This window comes from Misgurnus anguillicaudatus, chromosome 22 (genome assembly GCF_027580225.2).
Source record: "Misgurnus anguillicaudatus chromosome 22, ASM2758022v2, whole genome shotgun sequence".
Taxonomy (NCBI): Eukaryota; Metazoa; Chordata; class Actinopteri; order Cypriniformes; family Cobitidae; genus Misgurnus; species Misgurnus anguillicaudatus.
In genome coordinates this window covers 32,140,633-32,158,988 of record NC_073358.2, presented here as the reverse complement: position 1 = coordinate 32,158,988, position 18,356 = coordinate 32,140,633, and the positions used below count along the sequence as shown (strand labels likewise).

The window sequence follows — 18,356 nt, the reverse complement described above, 5'->3', positions numbered from 1 at the left end:
AGTCATGAAACTAGCTAGATGTAACACAGTCATGACCTGATGTTGCATGCACAATTTTGTCATTGCGCCACCTAGTGGTTTTGAGATAGAAAATGTTTTTTGACTAAACAAATTTTTGACTAAAACTACTGCAAAAGTACATCTCAAACCTTGAGGCATCATGGATTAATCGTCTTATGGAGTATAATCACTGGTGGATATCAATTCACTCCCTAACAACCAATGAGAATATCTTATCAACCGTTTTTGCAAGAACTATATCTTTGCATCAGAACATCATAGAGACATGGCGGTGGGCTCTTTGGATAATGCTCTTCATGAAGGGAGGGAGAGATTTCACTGAATGAGAACATATTCTTTCATCTGAAATCAAGAGGTTTTCCTAGGTTCTGTGCTCATCCAAACTCATCTTTACTTCATTCTGTGCCCTTTTGGCCAAGGTCAAGGTCAAGGCCACTTTATTATCCCCGATTTGGATTACAGCACGCAGTAACACATATACAAATATACAAATCAACATCAATAAATAGACAAATAACAATTAACATCACCACAGTACTACATAATTTAAAGGATGCTGTTAACAATAGGGATAACAGACGGGATGAATGACTTCCTCAGTCTATTTGTTGTAACCATATTGCTGGGGCAGTTTTGCAATTTTGCCACCCAGAGACATGTTCACTTTGCAAGTTTTCATGGATGTAGACAGTTTCACATGCGTGATCACATCTGATTCTTCCCCACCATTGCAGCACACAGAAACAGCAATTCCAGTCTGCAATACCAATTCAAGTCAGAAGGGGGCCATGAACAGGCATGTTTGGCAAGCATCCAGTTTTGTAGATCTGTTACATGTGAATTAAATGCACACTATGGTAATTCAAACCACATTCACAATATGTGTCCACTGGTAGTGAATTTACAAGAAACATTATACAGATAAACACAAAAAAGTAAACCAAAGTGATACCTGTTTTTAAATGATCTAAAGATAGTCTTTTCCATCCACGTGATTTTGATAAACTGAATGAACTACACTTTTCCAATCAACTGAAGCTCCCCCACCTCGGCTCCTGTTAGCCAAGTATCCTGTGGATCATAAAACTGTGTGTCAGATTCCAACAGCTGAAGACTAAATGTGAGTGAACTAGATAAATCTCGTTTAGTGTTTGAACTCTAAAAGGTAATGTCCCGGTACACTAGTCTCAAGTAGCATCAGGTCATTCTTATTATTACACGTAGGTCTAAATTCCTGTGAACTGCACCTGTTTTTTAGATTGGGACCTATACTGTAAAGAGAATTTCTCCCAGCAGCTGACTATTTTGTTCAAGTCTATACTGATTTCATGCAACAGGTTCTACTTTCACAATATTTTTGTAGCTGGGGAGATAAATATACTTGTCTGTCTTCAGGACAGTAATTATGTTTAGCATTATGAAATATGGGACCCTGGCCTGGATCACAAACCATAAGTGGCAGGGGTCTATTTGTAGCAATAGCCAACAAAACATTGCTTTTTTTATGCAAAAATCATTAGAATATTAAGCAAAGATCATGTTCCATGAAGATATTTTGTACATTTCTTACCATAAATATATCAAAAAATGTATTTATCATTAGTAATATGTGTTGCTAAGGACTTCTTTTATACAACTTTATAGGTGATTTTCTCAATATTTAGGTTTTGCTCTCTCAGATTCCAGTTTATCCTATCCTAACAAACCATACATCAATGGAAAGCCTATCTATTCAGCTTTCAGATGATGTATAAATCCATTTTTTTTTTAAAAATGACCCTCATGACTTTTATACTTTCATGTTTTAATGTTCTACTGTCTAGAATACTGGTATGAATTTAATTTCAGTTCATAGTAAAACAACATGGTAAACATCAACATCAATGTCCTGTGTTTACTGAAAAATGCCAAACAAGCTTTACTGATGTTTTTACTTAACCCCTTAAGCGTCACCCCACTATTGAGTGAAATCTACACTTTTGGAGCTTTTGAACAATTTATAGATTGTCATGATTAGATAAGAATTCACATGCAAAATACTGGCGTCCCGCTGGCAGTGACATTTAGCAGGATATAAATGTTTTAAGGCATACTCTCTTCATAAATAAATCAATTAGGAAATAATCAATCAATACTCTCCCTACATAAATTATTTTCTAAAACACTGTTGAGCAGCCTCTATTCTAGAGGCTTAAGGGGGTCACACACCGGACGCTCAGTGCCGTGTCGAGTCGAGCCGCGTCTCGTATCGTACACCGGAAGTGCACATTAAATAGCGCAAGCTTAGTCAGATAGCGTCTTCTTCAAAATGCTAAATATACGTTAACAGCCAATGTTAATCGTTAATGATTTGGGACAAATATGATGTTATTTAATATTAAACTATGTGAGTGGCGCAACAGGGATTTGAGCAACTTCCTGAGAACTTCCAATTTTTTTAGAACGGTGCGGCGCTGAGCTGTGTTCTGTGTGCAACCCCCTTTAGACCTTTCCAATGATATATAGTTTGTAGTGCAAAATTTACATCAACAATATTAAAGTAAACTTGGGTGTCCCGTATTCGGGACTGAGACACTTTTAAGACACTCTTTAATAAGTTTTTACTTCATGTACACTACTGAGTGTTGTCTAAAACAAGTAGGACAAAATCAAAACAATAAAGTCAACATACGTGCAGTCAAGCTTTCAGTCATTTGTTCCAAACTGTCACACTATTACTTAAGAACTGGGCTTGAACATTTGAGACAAGAATTGGGCATTTTGTGGAAATTTTACTGTGGGAATAGGAATTTTAAATTTTGTGTTACAATAATTTTGATAGTCATATATTTTGTGAACCAAACATTACCCAACATTAGAGCAACAATCATGCACCAAAAGGAAATAAACTAAATGTTCCTGTAGCTTAATTGGTAGCATTACATAAGTAGCACAAAGGTCATGGGTTCGATCCCCAGAGAGCATGCATAATGATTTAAAAATCAATGAATGAAATGCTCTTTATGACAAGCATCTGACAAGTGTGTTTATTTATTACCCTCATATTTTGCCTGTCAAAATAAGCTACTATAAAAAGCCATACTGCATCTTACTATCTGTTCTTCACCCAAGTCACTAAAATAGTGTATGACTGTAATCATACATTCTTGCTCATAAATCTGTAAATCTTTGCAAGTACATTAACATGGTTTTAAGATGGTGAAATATGATATTAATTAGAATGGGGTTTATTACTGGATTGGGTGTGAAAAAAACAACCCATGGTATGCAGTACTGTAATTTACATACCGGTATGTCTTATGGGGCAAGCAGCTGAAAATGTTAAGGTTGAGATAATCTATCTTGGGTATGTTAGAGGCCATGGCATAGCTTACAACATTCTGACAGCATTGTGTGTACTGTATATCATTGTCTGGAATGGGACATTGTGCTACATGTCAACTTTTAAGACCGTGTAAATAGAAATAATTTGGAGATGTATGGTCACTATGAATCTTGAAATTAAAAACGTATTAAAGAGGTTTAAATTACAGCTTGGCTACTGTAACTAAAAAGTTTGGCAGGGGCATTGAGTATTTACAGCATATGAGGTAACCTTGCCAACTAGGTCATGTAACAGGGGCATCACTGATGTGGTGTACAGAATAAACTTCTTTTAAAGGAACCATCAGTTTATTATGAACACTTGTGGGTGTTAAATTTTAATACAGTTTTTGTTTTGTGGAAAACACCTTTATACACAGATCTCCTATTTCAAAGCATTGCAATGCTTGGACACAGTAAAAATATGTAGATAAAATATGTAGATTAATATTCAGGTTTTGATCTTTGTTGCACTTTCTTTGCAAACATCTTTGCATAATGCTTGGTCTGTACAATAATATTTTTTTAGCTAACAAGTGTTTTGCAATCATACATTGTAGCATTTGTATTCATAAAATATTACCTTTACATTTTTACATGCATTTTGTAGACGCTTTAATCCAGAGCGATTTACAGTGCATTAAAGCTATACTTTTATTATTTCCTGGGTATACATACAACCTTTTGCTTTTCTAATGCAATGCTCAACCAGCTGAGCTACAGAACAAGCCTCTAGCAAACAGTCCTTGACACATTCACACCTGCTTTCTTCTTATAAAGTGTTCCTGATCTGCTGGTTCTTCTTATAGCCTTGCTCATGAGGTAAACCTAGGTATGGACACTGTCTTTTACTCTACCTTTATCTTTGTTCCTCATCTTTATAATGGCTTACCTTCATTGTAACAGTTCTAAACGCATTCATCACCATATAAATTCCCAACCTTTTAAAAGGCAGATTAATAAGTATATGTAAAAGATGGTGAACATATGCTTTTACATCTTCATGAAACTCCATGAATTTTAGCCTCCCTGTGGTTGAGACAGATTGTGGCTGTTAAAAACAATTAAGACCAACAACTGTCTATAGGAAGTCACACATTCAGCTGCTCTCTTACAGGTTTAGACACATGGTGTAACATTTGCAGAAACAGGATTTTGGGAATGTGATATTTTTAGACACTGATGGGGATTCCAAAAAAAAACCCTTTGTGTGATTTTGGGAATGTGCTATTTTTAGACAATGCTGTGAACTTAAAAAAAATATAAAAAATTGTGTATAAATGTTTTTGTTGTCACATTTGGTTGTATTTAGAGTTTATTTTCAATGAATGATGTTTGGTGATTAACACCATAATTAAGCTTTGTGTTCTGTGTTAACTTTTAAGTGCATGACACAGTGTTGCTCCTTGTAAATGTAACCAATGCTTTGGTTACTCTTAAGTTTATATCTAAGTTTAGTGGACTTTATATCCTTGAGAAAACGCAGAAATCAACAGTGTAATGCTTTGCCTAATTATTTAAATTTGATTCCAATATCTCTTAATTGCAGGGATTTTCACACACACACACACACACACACACACAAAAAAATCCTCATTCTTTTAATAAACCAAAAGAATATAGCATCACATATAATTTCTCCTTTAGCATATTTAAAGAACAGGCCCTGACATCTATGCTTAATGCATGCCAGCTGTAAATCTCCTGCTCATAAAACACTCATGACTTTAGAATGTGCCCATTAAATTTTATATAATCCTTCCAAAAAAGGACTGATTCCACTTAGCCAAAAATAAGATATTAATAGACTTCAGATACATTAAAGTTCATAAACTTCTAATACATGAGCACATTATTATAGTTCTAAACAAATAAAATGGGGCCATTGTCAACTTTAATAAGCAATAAGTTGCCAAAGGTTTGATCAATAAACTAATTCGTTTGATAAAAGTAATGAATAAACTAAGAAACTTAAGGTTTAAATGTGCATTGATTATATCAGTAAAAATGTACATTGTATTTACACCCAAAAAAGAATGTTAAGTGTATGACTATGAATGCTTGAGAAACTTGGACATACATTAGAATATGGGCATGCCCATGTATAGAATCTGCTAGGGGGGGGGCAAGTTTGCTCCAATAAAAGCCAGGGGACAACAGGGGAGCTTCAGAGGAGACCTAAGTTCCTACCAGTGGTAAGAGCCTGTGCTTGCTGTGACATCAGGCACTTTGGATTATAATTATCAACTCTTTAATTGTGCCTAAAGTAATTACATACTGTATTTATTTATTAACATTTTTTTTCTTTGAAGGGTAGTGTAAGTGTTCATCTGGTCTCTCAGGACAAAAGGTGAGCTGATAGAACTGTGTGTGTGTGTGTGTGTATGTGATGTGCACTTAGTCAGTAAAAAGAATTGATAAAACATGCCATCAGTTTATTTACTATAGATATGTTGACTTGGAGTATGTAATTTTCAATAGTAATGTGTCTATTTTGTGACCCAAATGTGTAAAGATTACTTCTTTCCTAAGCACAGTCCCTTGATCCTAGTAAAGAGGCTTGCATTTATTTTTGAATGCAGTGAAGTGCTCTTGAATTATTTTACTGAAATACCTCTCATCTTTTCTTTCTTTTGTTTTAGCAAGCTGCAACCATGAGTACAGACGCTGAGATGGCCATTTACGGCAAGGCTGCCATTTTCCTCCGTAAGCCTGAGAAGGAGAGAATTGAGGCTCAGAACAAACCTTTTGATGCTAAAACTGCCTGCTATGTGACTGATCCCAAAGACCTGTACGTCAAAGGAACAATCAAGAGCAAAGATGGTGCCAAAGTCACTGTTGTTACCTTAGACACTAAGGAGGTGAAATATCCCTATTTTCTAAAAATGAGTTAACTCATACTGAAAATTTGCTCTTCATTAATCTGTTGAATCGTGTATTGATAGGAGAGAGTTGTTAAGGAGGATGATGTCCACCCAATGAATCCTCCCAAGTATGACAAGATTGAGGACATGGCCATGATGACCCATCTCAATGAACCCTCTGTGCTTTATAACCTCAAAGAGCGTTATGCAGCATGGATGATCTATGTAAGTTAAGCAGAAGTAAAGCAGCATTCAAGTTCATTATGGCTGTGAGGCTGCAATCTGATCATTTCTATGTTACTTTCAGACCTACTCTGGACTTTTCTGTGCAACTGTGAACCCCTACAAGTGGCTCCCAGTGTACGATGCAGAAGTGGTGGCTGCCTACAGAGGCAAGAAGCGTATGGAGGCCCCACCCCACATCTTCTCTGTCTCTGACAATGCCTATCAGTTCATGCTTACTGGTAAGATACGAATCTTGAATCACAAGATGATTTTTTCATGAAGCAATTACTTAAACAAAATTACCATTCAATTTACAGACAGAGAGAACCAGTCTGTCCTGATCACGTATGTATCTACTTTTACTAAGAGATGTTGAAAACAGTTATATATTCTTCTTATAGAACTTCTACATGTCTTATCATTATGTATCTCTTCTCTTATAAACCAGTGGAGAATCTGGTGCTGGAAAGACTGTGAACACCAAACGTGTCATTCAGTACTTTGCTACAGTTGCAGTGCAGGGTGACAAGAAGAAAGAGCAATCTTCCAAAATGCAGGTACTGTATGACATAAAAACATTTATTCAGATGTATGTTAAAAGATATTTTTGAATAATACTGAACTACAATTGGGAAATGCAAAGATGCTAATTGTAATCGACATTAGTTGAAGCTGTAAAACACCAAACTCATGATAAGACGCAAGACAGACCATAATTTTATTCTTTTAAACTATGCAGGGCTCTCTTGAGGACCAGATCATTGCTGCCAACCCTCTGCTTGAGGCTTATGGTAATGCCAAGACTGTGAGAAATGACAACTCCTCTCGTTTTGTAAGTTTTTATTTATACACAGTACAATAAACGTAAAGAGTTATTCTTAAAGCTTATTTGCACAGTGACATCTAAAATATTTTTTTGAACAGGGTAAATTCATCAGAATTCACTTTGGCACAAGTGGAAAACTGGCTAGTGCTGATATTGAGACATGTAGGTGGACTTGCATTAAATTCACACACCCTGCACACTTGTCTATGTCTGTATCTCTTTAGACATTTGTGATTTACTTTAAATACATCCTCTGAACAGATCTGCTGGAGAAGTCTAGAGTGACATTCCAGCTTTCAGATGAGAGAGGCTACCACATCTTCTACCAGATGATGACCAACCATAAGCCTGAGCTGATTGGTAGGTGCACATATTTCACTTAAAGCTTTAAAATACCAATGAATGTAGTAAACTACTCTGTAATTAATGTTATCTGGTATCTTACAGAAATGACGCTCATCACCACCAACCCCTACGACTTCCCCATGTGCAGTCAGGGTCAGATCACAGTGCCAAGTATTGATGATAAAGAGGAGTTGGTTGCCACTGATGTGAGTCATAATAATAATTTTATTAATGCCACTGGTATTTTACAAATATGGCAGTTCCTAAAGTTCATCCTTCTCTATAATTTTCAGACTGCTATTGACATTCTGGGCTTCACTGGTGAGGAGAAGATGTGTATCTATAAGTTTACTGGAGCAGTGCTGCATCATGGTAACATGAAGTTCAAGCAGAAGCAGCGTGAGGAGCAGGCTGAGCCTGATGGCACAGAGGGTGAGATTAAGTAGCTAGTGTATGTCACGAATAGTATTTTCAAAAATACTTAAAAAATAGAGATCCATGTTTCAATTTGCAAAAAGAAATAAGGTTTGCTTTAGTGTTCACAGCATGAAGTTAAAATAATTTTCTCCAACTTTCAGAGGCTGACAAAGTTGCCTACCTTTTGGGCTTGAACTCTGCTGATATGCTCAAAGCTCTGTGCTACCCAAGAGTGAAGGTCGGAAATGAGTTTGTAACCAAAGGTCAGACCGTGCCCCAGGTATGTAGACCTTAAAATATGTTCAATTAATTATTTGCTTTAATTTAATGTGCAGTATATATGTGTGCAGTACATGTGAAACACTCTGCGTATGACTGCAATGATATTACAAAAGTAAAACAAGTTTTAATAAAATGTAAACTTGTGTTCTTTTGCCAGGTGTACAACTCTGTTAGCGCTTTGGCCAAATCTATCTATGAGAGGATGTTCTTGTGGATGGTCGTACGTATCAACCAGATGTTGGACACAAAACAAGCCAGACAGTTCTTCATTGGTGTGCTGGATATTGCTGGCTTTGAGATCTTTGATGTAAGAATTATTTATTTTTCTCTCTTCTTAAAGTTGAATTGTTCATAATCAGTTTTGAGTCAATGTTTTTTTTTTTCTCCAGTTCAACAGCATGGAGCAGCTGTGCATCAACTTCACCAATGAGAAATTGCAACAGTTCTTCAACCACCACATGTTTGTGCTGGAACAAGAAGAGTACAAGAAGGAGGGCATTGTTTGGGAGTTCATTGACTTCGGCATGGACTTGGCTGCTTGCATTGAGCTCATTGAGAAGGTTCCTACTGGTTTTTATACCTCTTTATTTCTGTCTTTTTCCAAACTCATAAACTGTGATAGTAATACCTTTCATTCATTGTTAAATAGCCCATGGGTATCTTCTCCATCCTTGAAGAGGAGTGCATGTTCCCTAAAGCTTCAGACACCACCTTCAAGAACAAGCTGTATGATCAGCATCTTGGCAAGTGCAATGCTTTCCAGAAACCAAAGCCTGCCAAAGGCAAGGCTGAGGCCCACTTCTCCCTGGTTCACTATGCTGGCACTGTGGACTACAACATTGCTGGCTGGTTGGACAAGAACAAGGATCCACTGAATGAGTCTGTTGTGCAGCTGTACCAGAAGTCTTCTGTCAAACTCCTGGCTACTCTCTACCCACCTGTTGTTGAGGGTAATTTTATTTATCACAAGTATATATTTAAAATACAGAATTATAAGTTGTATTTTACATTACATTTTTAAATGTTTGAGCAGAAGCTGGCAAGAAGGGAGGCAAGAAGAAGGGTGGTTCCATGCAGACTGTGTCCTCCCAGTTCAGAGTATGTCATTATGTAAAATATTGCATGTAAATAATGTATAAGTCAGGTGAAAAATGAGAAAGCTGAAACTTTGCATAATGTTACAGAGAGAATTTGGGCAAGCTCATGACCAACTTGAGGAGCACCCATCCTCACTTTGTACGTTGTCTGATTCCCAATGAATCCAAGACTCCAGGTAAAGTGATAATGTTTACAGAAATTCTGACATTAAAAGCCAATGCTATTATGCTAACTTGATTAGTTGTTCATCAACAGTACTAATAACATCTAACTGTTTTTTTTACAGGTCTTATGGAGAACCACCTGGTTATCCATCAGCTGAGGTGTAACGGTGTACTGGAAGGTATCAGAATCTGCAGAAAGGGCTTCCCAAGCAGAATTCTCTATGGTGACTTCAAACAGAGGTAAGTGTGATCAAATGAAAATACTGTTTTTGTCTAAGGCTAGTAGGAAGTAATTCAAAGCTATAAATAATTTCAATTAATCTTCAACAGATACAAGGTGCTGAATGCCAGTGTTATCCCTGAGGGACAGTTTATGGACAACAAGAAGGCCTCTGAGAAACTCCTGGGATCCATCGATGTTGACCATGACCAGTATAGATTTGGACACACAAAGGTTCATATTTTGATTGACAGGGATTCATAGATTCAGAAATCATGATGTTTAGTTTGAACACATGCAATAGATATTAATATTTGTATTATTGTGCATGAATTCAGGTGTTCTTCAAAGCTGGTCTTCTGGGTACTCTTGAAGAGATGCGTGATGAGAAATTGGCTGCTTTGGTCACAATGACTCAGGCTGCGTGCCGTGGTTTCCTCATGAGGAGAGAGTTTGTTAAGATGATGGAGAGGAGGTGAGTAATGCCATGAATAAAGATGATACAATAATAAATAACTGTGACAACAACAAATACTGAAGTTTATGACATGAAATAAATAACTGTTCATAGGGAGTCCATTTACACCATCCAATACAACATTCGTTCATTCATGAATGTCAAACACTGGCCATGGATGAAAGTTTTCTACAAGATTAAGCCTCTGTTGAAGAGTGCTGAGACTGAGAAGGAGCTTTCAAACATGAAAGAGGACTATACAAAATGCAAAGAAGCTTTGGCAAAGGCTGAGGCTAAAAAGAAGGAGCTTGAAGAGAAGATGGTTTCCCTGCTGCAAGAGAAAAATGATCTGCAGCTGCAAGTGGCTTCTGTGAGTATTATTTTCTGAATTTACAAAACTTTGCTCTGGTTTCAATTGTGTTTTGTATCGAATTATTTAACAAATCATTTTAATTTCTTTCAGGAATCTGAGAATCTCTCAGATGCTGAAGAGAGATGTGAGGGTCTGATCAAGAGCAAAATCCAACTTGAAGCTAAACTCAAAGAGGCAACTGAGAGACTGGAGGATGAGGAAGAAATCAATGCTGAACTGACAGCCAAGAAGAGGAAACTGGAGGATGAGTGTTCTGAGCTGAAGAAAGACATTGATGACCTGGAGCTCACCTTGGCTAAAGTGGAAAAAGAAAAACATGCCACGGAAAATAAGGTTTGAACAATTTAACATACAATTTAGCTTCTTTTTATATTTTGTTCAAAAATGTTACTCTGAACTCATTTATGAAAAATCACACAGGTGAAGAACCTGACTGAGGAAATGGCAGGGCAGGATGAAAGCATTGCCAAGCTTACCAAGGAAAAGAAAGCCCTCCAAGAGGCACATCAGCAAACTCTTGATGATCTCCAGGCAGAAGAAGACAAAGTCAACACTCTGACCAAAGCCAAGACCAAGCTTGAGCAACAAGTTGATGATGTGAGTTAGTTTTTTCAAAAGGGTTACTTTTTACTAAATTGTGTTCATCTATTTAATTTTAAAACATTGTCAATGTTGTTTTCCAACAGCTTGAGGGTTCACTGGAACAAGAAAAGAAACTCCGTATGGACCTTGAGAGAGCCAAGAGAAAGCTTGAAGGAGACCTGAAATTGGCCCAGGAGTCCATTATGGACCTGGAGAATGACAAGCAGCAATCTGATGAGAAGCTGAAGAAGTAATTGAAAATACATGATGTTATTAAAACTGTCTTGTTGTAATGTGACTTTTCATACATGTTTTTGCTTCCTTATAACAGGAAAGACTTTGAAACTAGCCAGCTGCTCAGCAAGATCGAAGATGAACAATCTCTTGGGGCTCAACTTCAAAAGAAGATCAAGGAGCTTCAGGTATTTAGTTAGACATTTTTAAGCATTGTTTAAAATAGTAAATTTAAGATTGCTAAAGTGTGCTTGATTTCTTGTCACTGTAGGCTCGCATTGAGGAACTGGAGGAAGAGATTGAGGCTGAGCGTGCTGCTCGTGCAAAGGTTGAGAAGCAGAGAGCTGATCTCTCCAGAGAACTTGAAGAGATCAGTGAGAGGCTTGAGGAGGCTGGAGGAGCAACTGCTGCTCAGATCGAGATGAACAAGAAGCGTGAAGCTGAATTCCAGAAGCTGCGTCGTGATCTTGAAGAATCCACCCTTCAGCATGAAGCCACCGCTGCTGCCCTCCGCAAGAAACAAGCAGACAGTGTGGCCGAGCTGGGAGAGCAAATCGACAACCTCCAGCGTGTCAAGCAGAAGCTTGAGAAAGAGAAGAGTGAATACAAAATGGAGATTGATGATCTCTCCAGCAACATGGAAGCTGTTGCCAAAGCAAAGGTAATAAAATTTATTTCTAGAAGAATAAATGTGAAAAATGTGAATATAATTAGAAATCTTTTAAATTTAAATGATTTTGTTGTTTTCAGGCAAATCTTGAGAAAATGTGCCGCACACTGGAGGACCAACTTAGTGAAATTAAGTCCAAGAACGATGAGAACGTTCGCCAGCTAAATGACCTCAGTACTCAAAGAGCAAGACTTCAAACCGAAAATGGTAACAAAGGACAATCATAAACAATTTAACAGAATGTTGACAGTAATTTAGAATGTAAAGAGTAGACTAATTGAAAAAAACATGCTACAGTCATACACCAAAGACCTTCTTTTAGGAAAGTAGATACTATGAATCTCATACAATGATTCTAAATCTCACAAGGTGAGTTTGGCCGTCAACTGGAGGAGAAGGAGGCTCTTGTTTCGCAGCTCACCAGAGGCAAACAAGCTTTCACTCAGCAAATTGAGGAGCTTAAGAGGCAGATTGAAGAGGAGGTTAAGGTAAAACAACATCCATTGGGATTGCACACTTGCCACTTATTGCAGGGCAAATGTGAGAGCATCTGACTTGATCTTCTAGGCTAAGAACGCTCTGGCCCATGCAGTGCAGTCAGCTCGTCATGACTGTGACCTCCTCCGTGAGCAATTTGAAGAAGAGCAGGAGGCAAAGGCTGAGCTCCAGAGGGGAATGTCTAAAGCCAACAGTGAGGTCGCTCAATGGAGAACCAAATATGAAACTGATGCCATCCAGCGCACAGAGGAACTTGAAGAGGCCAAGTATGAATATGAACAAAACCTGATAAAATATCTGTTAATAATATTGCTTGCTTGTTCTGACTGCTGGTTACAAAATGCATAACAGGAAGAAGCTGACTCAGCGTCTGCAAGAGGCAGAGGAACAGATTGAGGCAGTGAACTCCAAATGTGCCTCCCTGGAGAAGACCAAGCAGAGACTCCAGGGTGAGGTGGAGGACCTCATGATTGATGTGGAGAGAGCCAATGGTTTGGCTGCCAACCTTGACAAGAAACAGAGGAACTTTGACAAGGTAAGTAATTCTGAGTCATTGTGTGATATATAATATAATATATGATATATAAACACTAATTTTAATAACAATAACAATTCCTTTACCCTGAAATTTCTTCACCCAAGGTTCTGTCAGAATGGAAGCAGAAATATGAAGAAGGTCAGGCAGAGCTGGAATGTGCACAGAAAGAAGCTCGCTCACTCAGCACTGAACTGTTCAAGTTGAAGAACTCTTATGAGGAGACTTTGGATCATCTGGAGACACTCAAGAGAGAAAACAAGAATCTCCAGCGTAAGAAAAAAAATTGTTAAATGAATATGTCATCTGAATATATTACAATGTACAAAACATAATAAAATTTGAGATCAGCATTGGTAAATCACAGAATGTGTATTGTTCACTATATACTAACAGTGTTTTCAATCTTCCATGTAGAGGAGATCTCAGATCTGACAGAGCAGTTGGGTGAGACTGGTAAGAGCATCCATGAACTGGAAAAGGCCAAGAAAACAGTAGAGACTGAGAAGGCTGAGATTCAGACTGCCCTGGAGGAGGCTGAAGTGAGTATCTCAAGATTAAACTTTCTTTGAATTCTTTGAAGTTCTTTGAACTTTGAATTCTTGTCCCAATATACCTTGCTTACCATACTACTGTACATTTGTAATGAGGAGTATATTTTAGTTCTGAACAATTGTTAATATATCTCTTTTTACAGGGCACCCTGGAGCATGAAGAGTCCAAGATTCTTCGTGTCCAGCTTGAGCTTAACCAGGTGAAGAGTGAGATTGACAGGAAGCTTGCAGAGAAGGATGAAGAAGTCGAGCAGATCAAGAGAAACAGCCAGAGAATCATTGAATCCATGCAGAGCACACTTGACTCTGAGGTCAGGAGCAGAAACGATTCTCTGAGAATCAAGAAGAAGATGGAGGGAGACCTTAATGAGATGGAGATTCAGCTGAGCCATGCCAATCGCCAGGCTGCTGAGGCCCAGAAACAGCTGAGGAATGTTCAGGGACAACTCAAGGTATGTAACTTCTCATTGCATATTTTCAATGTTGTATAATGTTCTGTAAATGGTTCCTTTAATTGGTTACCCTGAATTAATGTTCAGGATGCCCAACTGCATCTTGATGATGCCGTGAGAGGACAGGAAGACATGAAAGAGCAGGTGGCCATGGTGGAGCGCAGAAACACTTTGATGCAGTCAGAGATTGAAGAGCTGAGAGCTGCTCTGGAGCAGACAGAGAGAAGCCGCAAAGTGGCTGAACAAGAGCTGGTGGATGCCAGTGAGCGTGTTGGACTGCTGCACTCTCAGGTATTTTTACTCTTATTCTTGTTTCTCTCTTGCAAACAAATAAGGCAGATGACAGATATTTACCTTCTATATTCCTCTGTTTCAGAACACAAGCCTTTTGAACACCAAGAAGAAGCTTGAAGCTGACCTTGTCCAAATTCAGAGTGAAGTTGATGACACTGTGCAGGAAGCAAGAAACGCTGAGGAGAAGGCCAAGAAGGCCATCACTGATGTTAGTATTTAAGTTAAAAATAACAAATATTATTGTATTTCATATTTTTGAATGTTGACAAATCAGACACGTTCACCAATATTTTTAATGTGTAAATTAGGCTGCAATGATGGCAGAAGAGCTCAAGAAGGAGCAGGACACCAGTGCTCACCTGGAGAGGATGAAGAAGAACCTGGAGGTCACAGTGAAGGATCTGCAGCATCGTCTGGATGAGGCTGAGAATCTGGCCATGAAGGGAGGAAAGAAACAACTCCAGAAACTGGAATCCAGAGTAAGCTTGCCTCTTCTTTTATGCCTTGATATGGGCAGTGTAAAGTATATATTATGATATAATTAATTTTTTTAGTAAAATGAGTCTAATAACATATTTCTATTAGGTCCGTGAGCTTGAAGCTGAAGTTGAGGCAGAACAGAGACGTGGAGTTGATGCTGTTAAAGGTGTCCGCAAATACGAGAGGAGAGTGAAAGAGCTCACCTATCAGGTATGCCCATACCCATACATCATAGGTTGTTAACTGAAAAGTTTACATAACCCGTGTAGATTCTGTGGACTGTGGAAACTAAATCGTAAATATTTATACTAATCATTTATAGACTGAGGAGGACAAGAAGAACCTCAACAGACTGCAGGATCTGGTTGACAAGCTTCAGCTGAAGGTCAAGGCTTACAAGAGACAGGCTGAGGAGGCGGTATGTAAACAATATCCAATGTATCTGTAAATAGTATCTGTAAATACTAATACTACAATAGAAATGTGTTAATATTGTGTTTCTGACCAAAGCATAGCTATTAAACATGCCCTTAAATTTTAGGAGGAGCAAGCCAACACTCACATGTCCAAGTTGAGGAAGGTGCAGCATGAGCTGGAGGAGGCTGAGGAGCGTGCTGACATTGCTGAGTCTCAGGTCAACAAGCTCAGAGCCAAGAGCCGTGATGCTGGAAAGGTAAAATTGAATAGAAGTTTTACAGAAGCTATATCAGTACTGTATGACATTTGCACATATGTAAGATCTTTACACTGAAAAGTACCATCGTTTGTTAATTTGAATAATAACTATGCTTATTTGCCTATTTCTTCTTCCCTAGGGCAAGGAAGAGTAAAGTTCCAAAACTTGAAAGGAGCATCTACTCAAATCATACAATATGATTGCTTTTGTACCTTTCTTGTCTTTGTGAAATAAACTTGTACATATCAGCATTTAATTTGCCTGTGTGGTATTTTACAGCTAGTGATGAAAAGAAATTACACTGCATGTACTTTTCAGGATGTTAGACTTTAAAGGACAATTTTGTCAAACCTAAACATTACAGATCTTTAATGGAAATGGGTTAAAAATGTTTTTCATGCTTGGTCACAAAAAATATTGTTCATGCACCCAGGGGTGTCTTTCTTTAAGGGGCACAATGTGCAAAGCTACCCTTCATACTGTAGTCATAATTATTAACATGAATTAAATATCTAAACCTCTTATACCCCATATTCTTATACAGACAAAAAAAGCATTTATGAATGATTTTATTACTGTTTTACACATTACAGTTGTTCTCAATTGCTAAAACACTATAAACTGGCTTTTGAAATAAAATTTCAAAACCATTTTTCAAGAAGCACAATCATTTTGCTGAACTATAAACACTATTCCCCTGCTTTAACACGTGAGTCAGATTTGGTGAACTGTTACTTCAAAACTCTACACACTACATTTCTCAGTGCTTACACCATCTGGTCATATGGAAAGCACTAGCATTCAATATTGTTCACTCAAGTCAGCACAGCTTAGGCAAACAATTACCAAGGTGGAAACACTAAACACTAGTCAAAATTGAACTCACACCAATCAGATCCTTCAATAGATAGATAAAGGGCCTGAATCAGTTCACTGAGCTTTGGAACAATGGATCCACAGAGAAATGAAGAAATAGGTGGAGGATGGGCAAGGTGACAAGCAGTCTCAGATGAAATTCGAGCCACTCTAGCTGACCATGTCCTTGTCCATCGTGTGACTGTGAGGGAGGCTGAGCAACTAGTAAAGCCAAATTTGAGTCGCTTCACTATTGCCTCTATCCTCAGAGCCTTCAGGGAGGAAAACAGATAGGTGTACTTACAGTAACACTGCTCTGTAAAGTAATTTTAGAGTGCACACACTGTTGGATTATGCTACTGGAATAAAGAAATCAATCAAATTGCCTTGCATACAGATCGCCATATCAGTAGATGAATGCCAGGAGTGGATCAGGCAAGAGGATTTTACTCTTGATGTTTGGCTAGGACCAATATAGACTGTGGACGAGATTCTCTGGCCTGACCCAGAACAAAGACGGGATGTTGAGCCGGAATAATTTTTTAAAACAAAAATTACATTTGTGCTGTGTAGCACATGAATAAATAAAAATGTGCTAATGCATACACTGATTGTGTCTTTTTGGTCACGTGAAAAGGTTTTTGAGGAGGAGATCTACAAGCAACTTACCAGTTTTGGATATATTGTTTTGAATTTATTGCACCAGTGTGTAATACTATGTTGTAGTTTGTGTGTTTTTGAAAGCTTGTGTGTGATGTCTGAGGTAAAAGTTTGTTTTTTCAATAAGGGTGAATGATTTTGAGTGTAGAGCTTCATTTTGACCTGAAAATATGATGTTTGGGGAATTGTGTGAGACGTTATGGAATTGTGTTTACTGTTTTGAGAATATGAGGCATAGTTTCAAAAAAAAAGTGTTTAAGCAACCGAGAAAAACTGTAACACACTGAATAAAACATCCCATTTCTTGCATGGCCAGCATACTCACCGGACATGTCAGCCATTGAGCTCTGGATTGGTGTATACTGTACAAACGCGTGTTCCAGTTCCTGCCAATATCCAGCAACTTTCCTCAGCCATTGAAGAGGAGTGGACCAACAATCCATGGGCCTCAATCAAGAACCTGATCAAGTCTAAATTAAGGCAGCTCAAATATGCATTTTTAGTCTGGGACTAGAATAAGCCCTGTCCGGGAAACCAGACATATATCATTTAATATGTTTTTGTTTCATTCAAATTTTAAGTTTCAGATTGTTCACTGTCTTGTTGTCTTTGGGGGGAGTGGGGGGGGGCAAAGAGAACCACTGGCATAAACTGTAGCCTACTGTCAAAAAATGTTCCCTGTCACTGGGCAGTACCCTTGGAAAACATCATGTACCATTTAGGTACAAATATGTATACATTTGATACCAAACCTTATAGGTACAAATTTGCACCCTTGGTTCCAATATGCAGCTCTCATGTAGGCTACTAATATACACAAAGCAAATGTGTACTTTTTGAAAGGGTACTTTCTTCATCATTGTATGACTTTCATATCAAAAGTTTTTCTTATTATTATTATCTATTTACTTTTTGCGTAATGTGTCCCTTACTTTCAGATCCTTACATCTCTGGCGCCACCTTTTGCAAAAGCAACTTTCCATCGTTTTCTAATAAAGTACAATATGCAGTGCAAAGTTACTCATTTAAAGTTTGAATACATAATATGGATATTACAATGATCAAAACGTTGATTTCGGCGGTCGCGGTAAACTTTTGAGGTAAAATTGTTGTGCTGTTTAGTCATAGATGTCGTGGTCAAACTAATATAAACAAAGCAAGCGTGTCAAGCAGAAGCTTGAGGAAAAAAAGAGTGAATCCAAAATGATGAT

The 18,356-nt window shown here is 37.9% G+C and overlaps 1 protein-coding gene and 1 long non-coding RNA gene across 4 annotated transcripts in view; one reads left to right on the top strand and one right to left on the bottom strand.

Moving 5' to 3' along the window:
- Positions 1–489: 489 nt before the first annotated feature.
- LOC129440262 (uncharacterized) overlaps positions 490–18,356 on the bottom strand; it is an 18,460-nt gene continuing 593 nt past the window's right edge. The window contains exons 2-3 of one of the 2 annotated variants that reach the window (XR_012365182.1): positions 974–1,092; positions 490–848 (exon numbers count right to left, since the gene is read on the bottom strand). This is a non-coding gene — a long non-coding RNA (uncharacterized lncRNA). The remainder of the gene's footprint in view (positions 849–973; positions 1,093–18,356) is intronic. The other variant, XR_008643066.2, reaches the window with a different exon arrangement.
- LOC129440261 (myosin heavy chain, fast skeletal muscle) overlaps positions 5,485–18,356 on the top strand; it is a 25,034-nt gene continuing 12,162 nt past the window's right edge. The window contains exons 1-41 of one of the 2 annotated variants that reach the window (XM_073860347.1): positions 5,485–5,579; positions 5,697–5,734; positions 6,027–6,245; positions 6,330–6,473; positions 6,556–6,712; positions 6,791–6,818; positions 6,922–7,030; positions 7,213–7,305; positions 7,398–7,461; positions 7,561–7,659; positions 7,747–7,850; positions 7,938–8,076; positions 8,223–8,341; positions 8,501–8,650; positions 8,733–8,903; positions 8,993–9,293; positions 9,377–9,442; positions 9,530–9,616; positions 9,728–9,845; positions 9,936–10,059; positions 10,164–10,300; positions 10,397–10,652; positions 10,746–10,988; positions 11,076–11,252; positions 11,342–11,487; positions 11,569–11,659; positions 11,743–12,132; positions 12,222–12,348; positions 12,511–12,629; positions 12,709–12,905; positions 12,991–13,174; positions 13,282–13,447; positions 13,592–13,716; positions 13,872–14,180; positions 14,268–14,471; positions 14,557–14,682; positions 14,783–14,953; positions 15,060–15,164; positions 15,277–15,372; positions 15,496–15,627; positions 15,770–15,881. In XM_073860347.1, coding sequence (XP_073716448.1) covers positions 6,039–6,245; positions 6,330–6,473; positions 6,556–6,712; positions 6,791–6,818; positions 6,922–7,030; positions 7,213–7,305; positions 7,398–7,461; positions 7,561–7,659; positions 7,747–7,850; positions 7,938–8,076; positions 8,223–8,341; positions 8,501–8,650; positions 8,733–8,903; positions 8,993–9,293; positions 9,377–9,442; positions 9,530–9,616; positions 9,728–9,845; positions 9,936–10,059; positions 10,164–10,300; positions 10,397–10,652; positions 10,746–10,988; positions 11,076–11,252; positions 11,342–11,487; positions 11,569–11,659; positions 11,743–12,132; positions 12,222–12,348; positions 12,511–12,629; positions 12,709–12,905; positions 12,991–13,174; positions 13,282–13,447; positions 13,592–13,716; positions 13,872–14,180; positions 14,268–14,471; positions 14,557–14,682; positions 14,783–14,953; positions 15,060–15,164; positions 15,277–15,372; positions 15,496–15,627; positions 15,770–15,784 — 5,796 coding nt within the window. In that variant the 5' untranslated portion in view covers positions 5,485–5,579; positions 5,697–5,734; positions 6,027–6,038 and the 3' untranslated portion in view covers positions 15,785–15,881. Of the gene's footprint in view, positions 5,580–5,696; positions 5,735–6,026; positions 6,246–6,329; positions 6,474–6,555; positions 6,713–6,790; positions 6,819–6,921; positions 7,031–7,212; positions 7,306–7,397; positions 7,462–7,560; positions 7,660–7,746; positions 7,851–7,937; positions 8,077–8,222; positions 8,342–8,500; positions 8,651–8,732; positions 8,904–8,992; positions 9,294–9,376; positions 9,443–9,529; positions 9,617–9,727; positions 9,846–9,935; positions 10,060–10,163; positions 10,301–10,396; positions 10,653–10,745; positions 10,989–11,075; positions 11,253–11,341; positions 11,488–11,568; positions 11,660–11,742; positions 12,133–12,221; positions 12,349–12,510; positions 12,630–12,708; positions 12,906–12,990; positions 13,175–13,281; positions 13,448–13,591; positions 13,717–13,871; positions 14,181–14,267; positions 14,472–14,556; positions 14,683–14,782; positions 14,954–15,059; positions 15,165–15,276; positions 15,373–15,495; positions 15,628–15,769; positions 15,882–18,356 lie in introns of those variants that run through there. The other variant, XM_073860346.1, reaches the window with a different exon arrangement.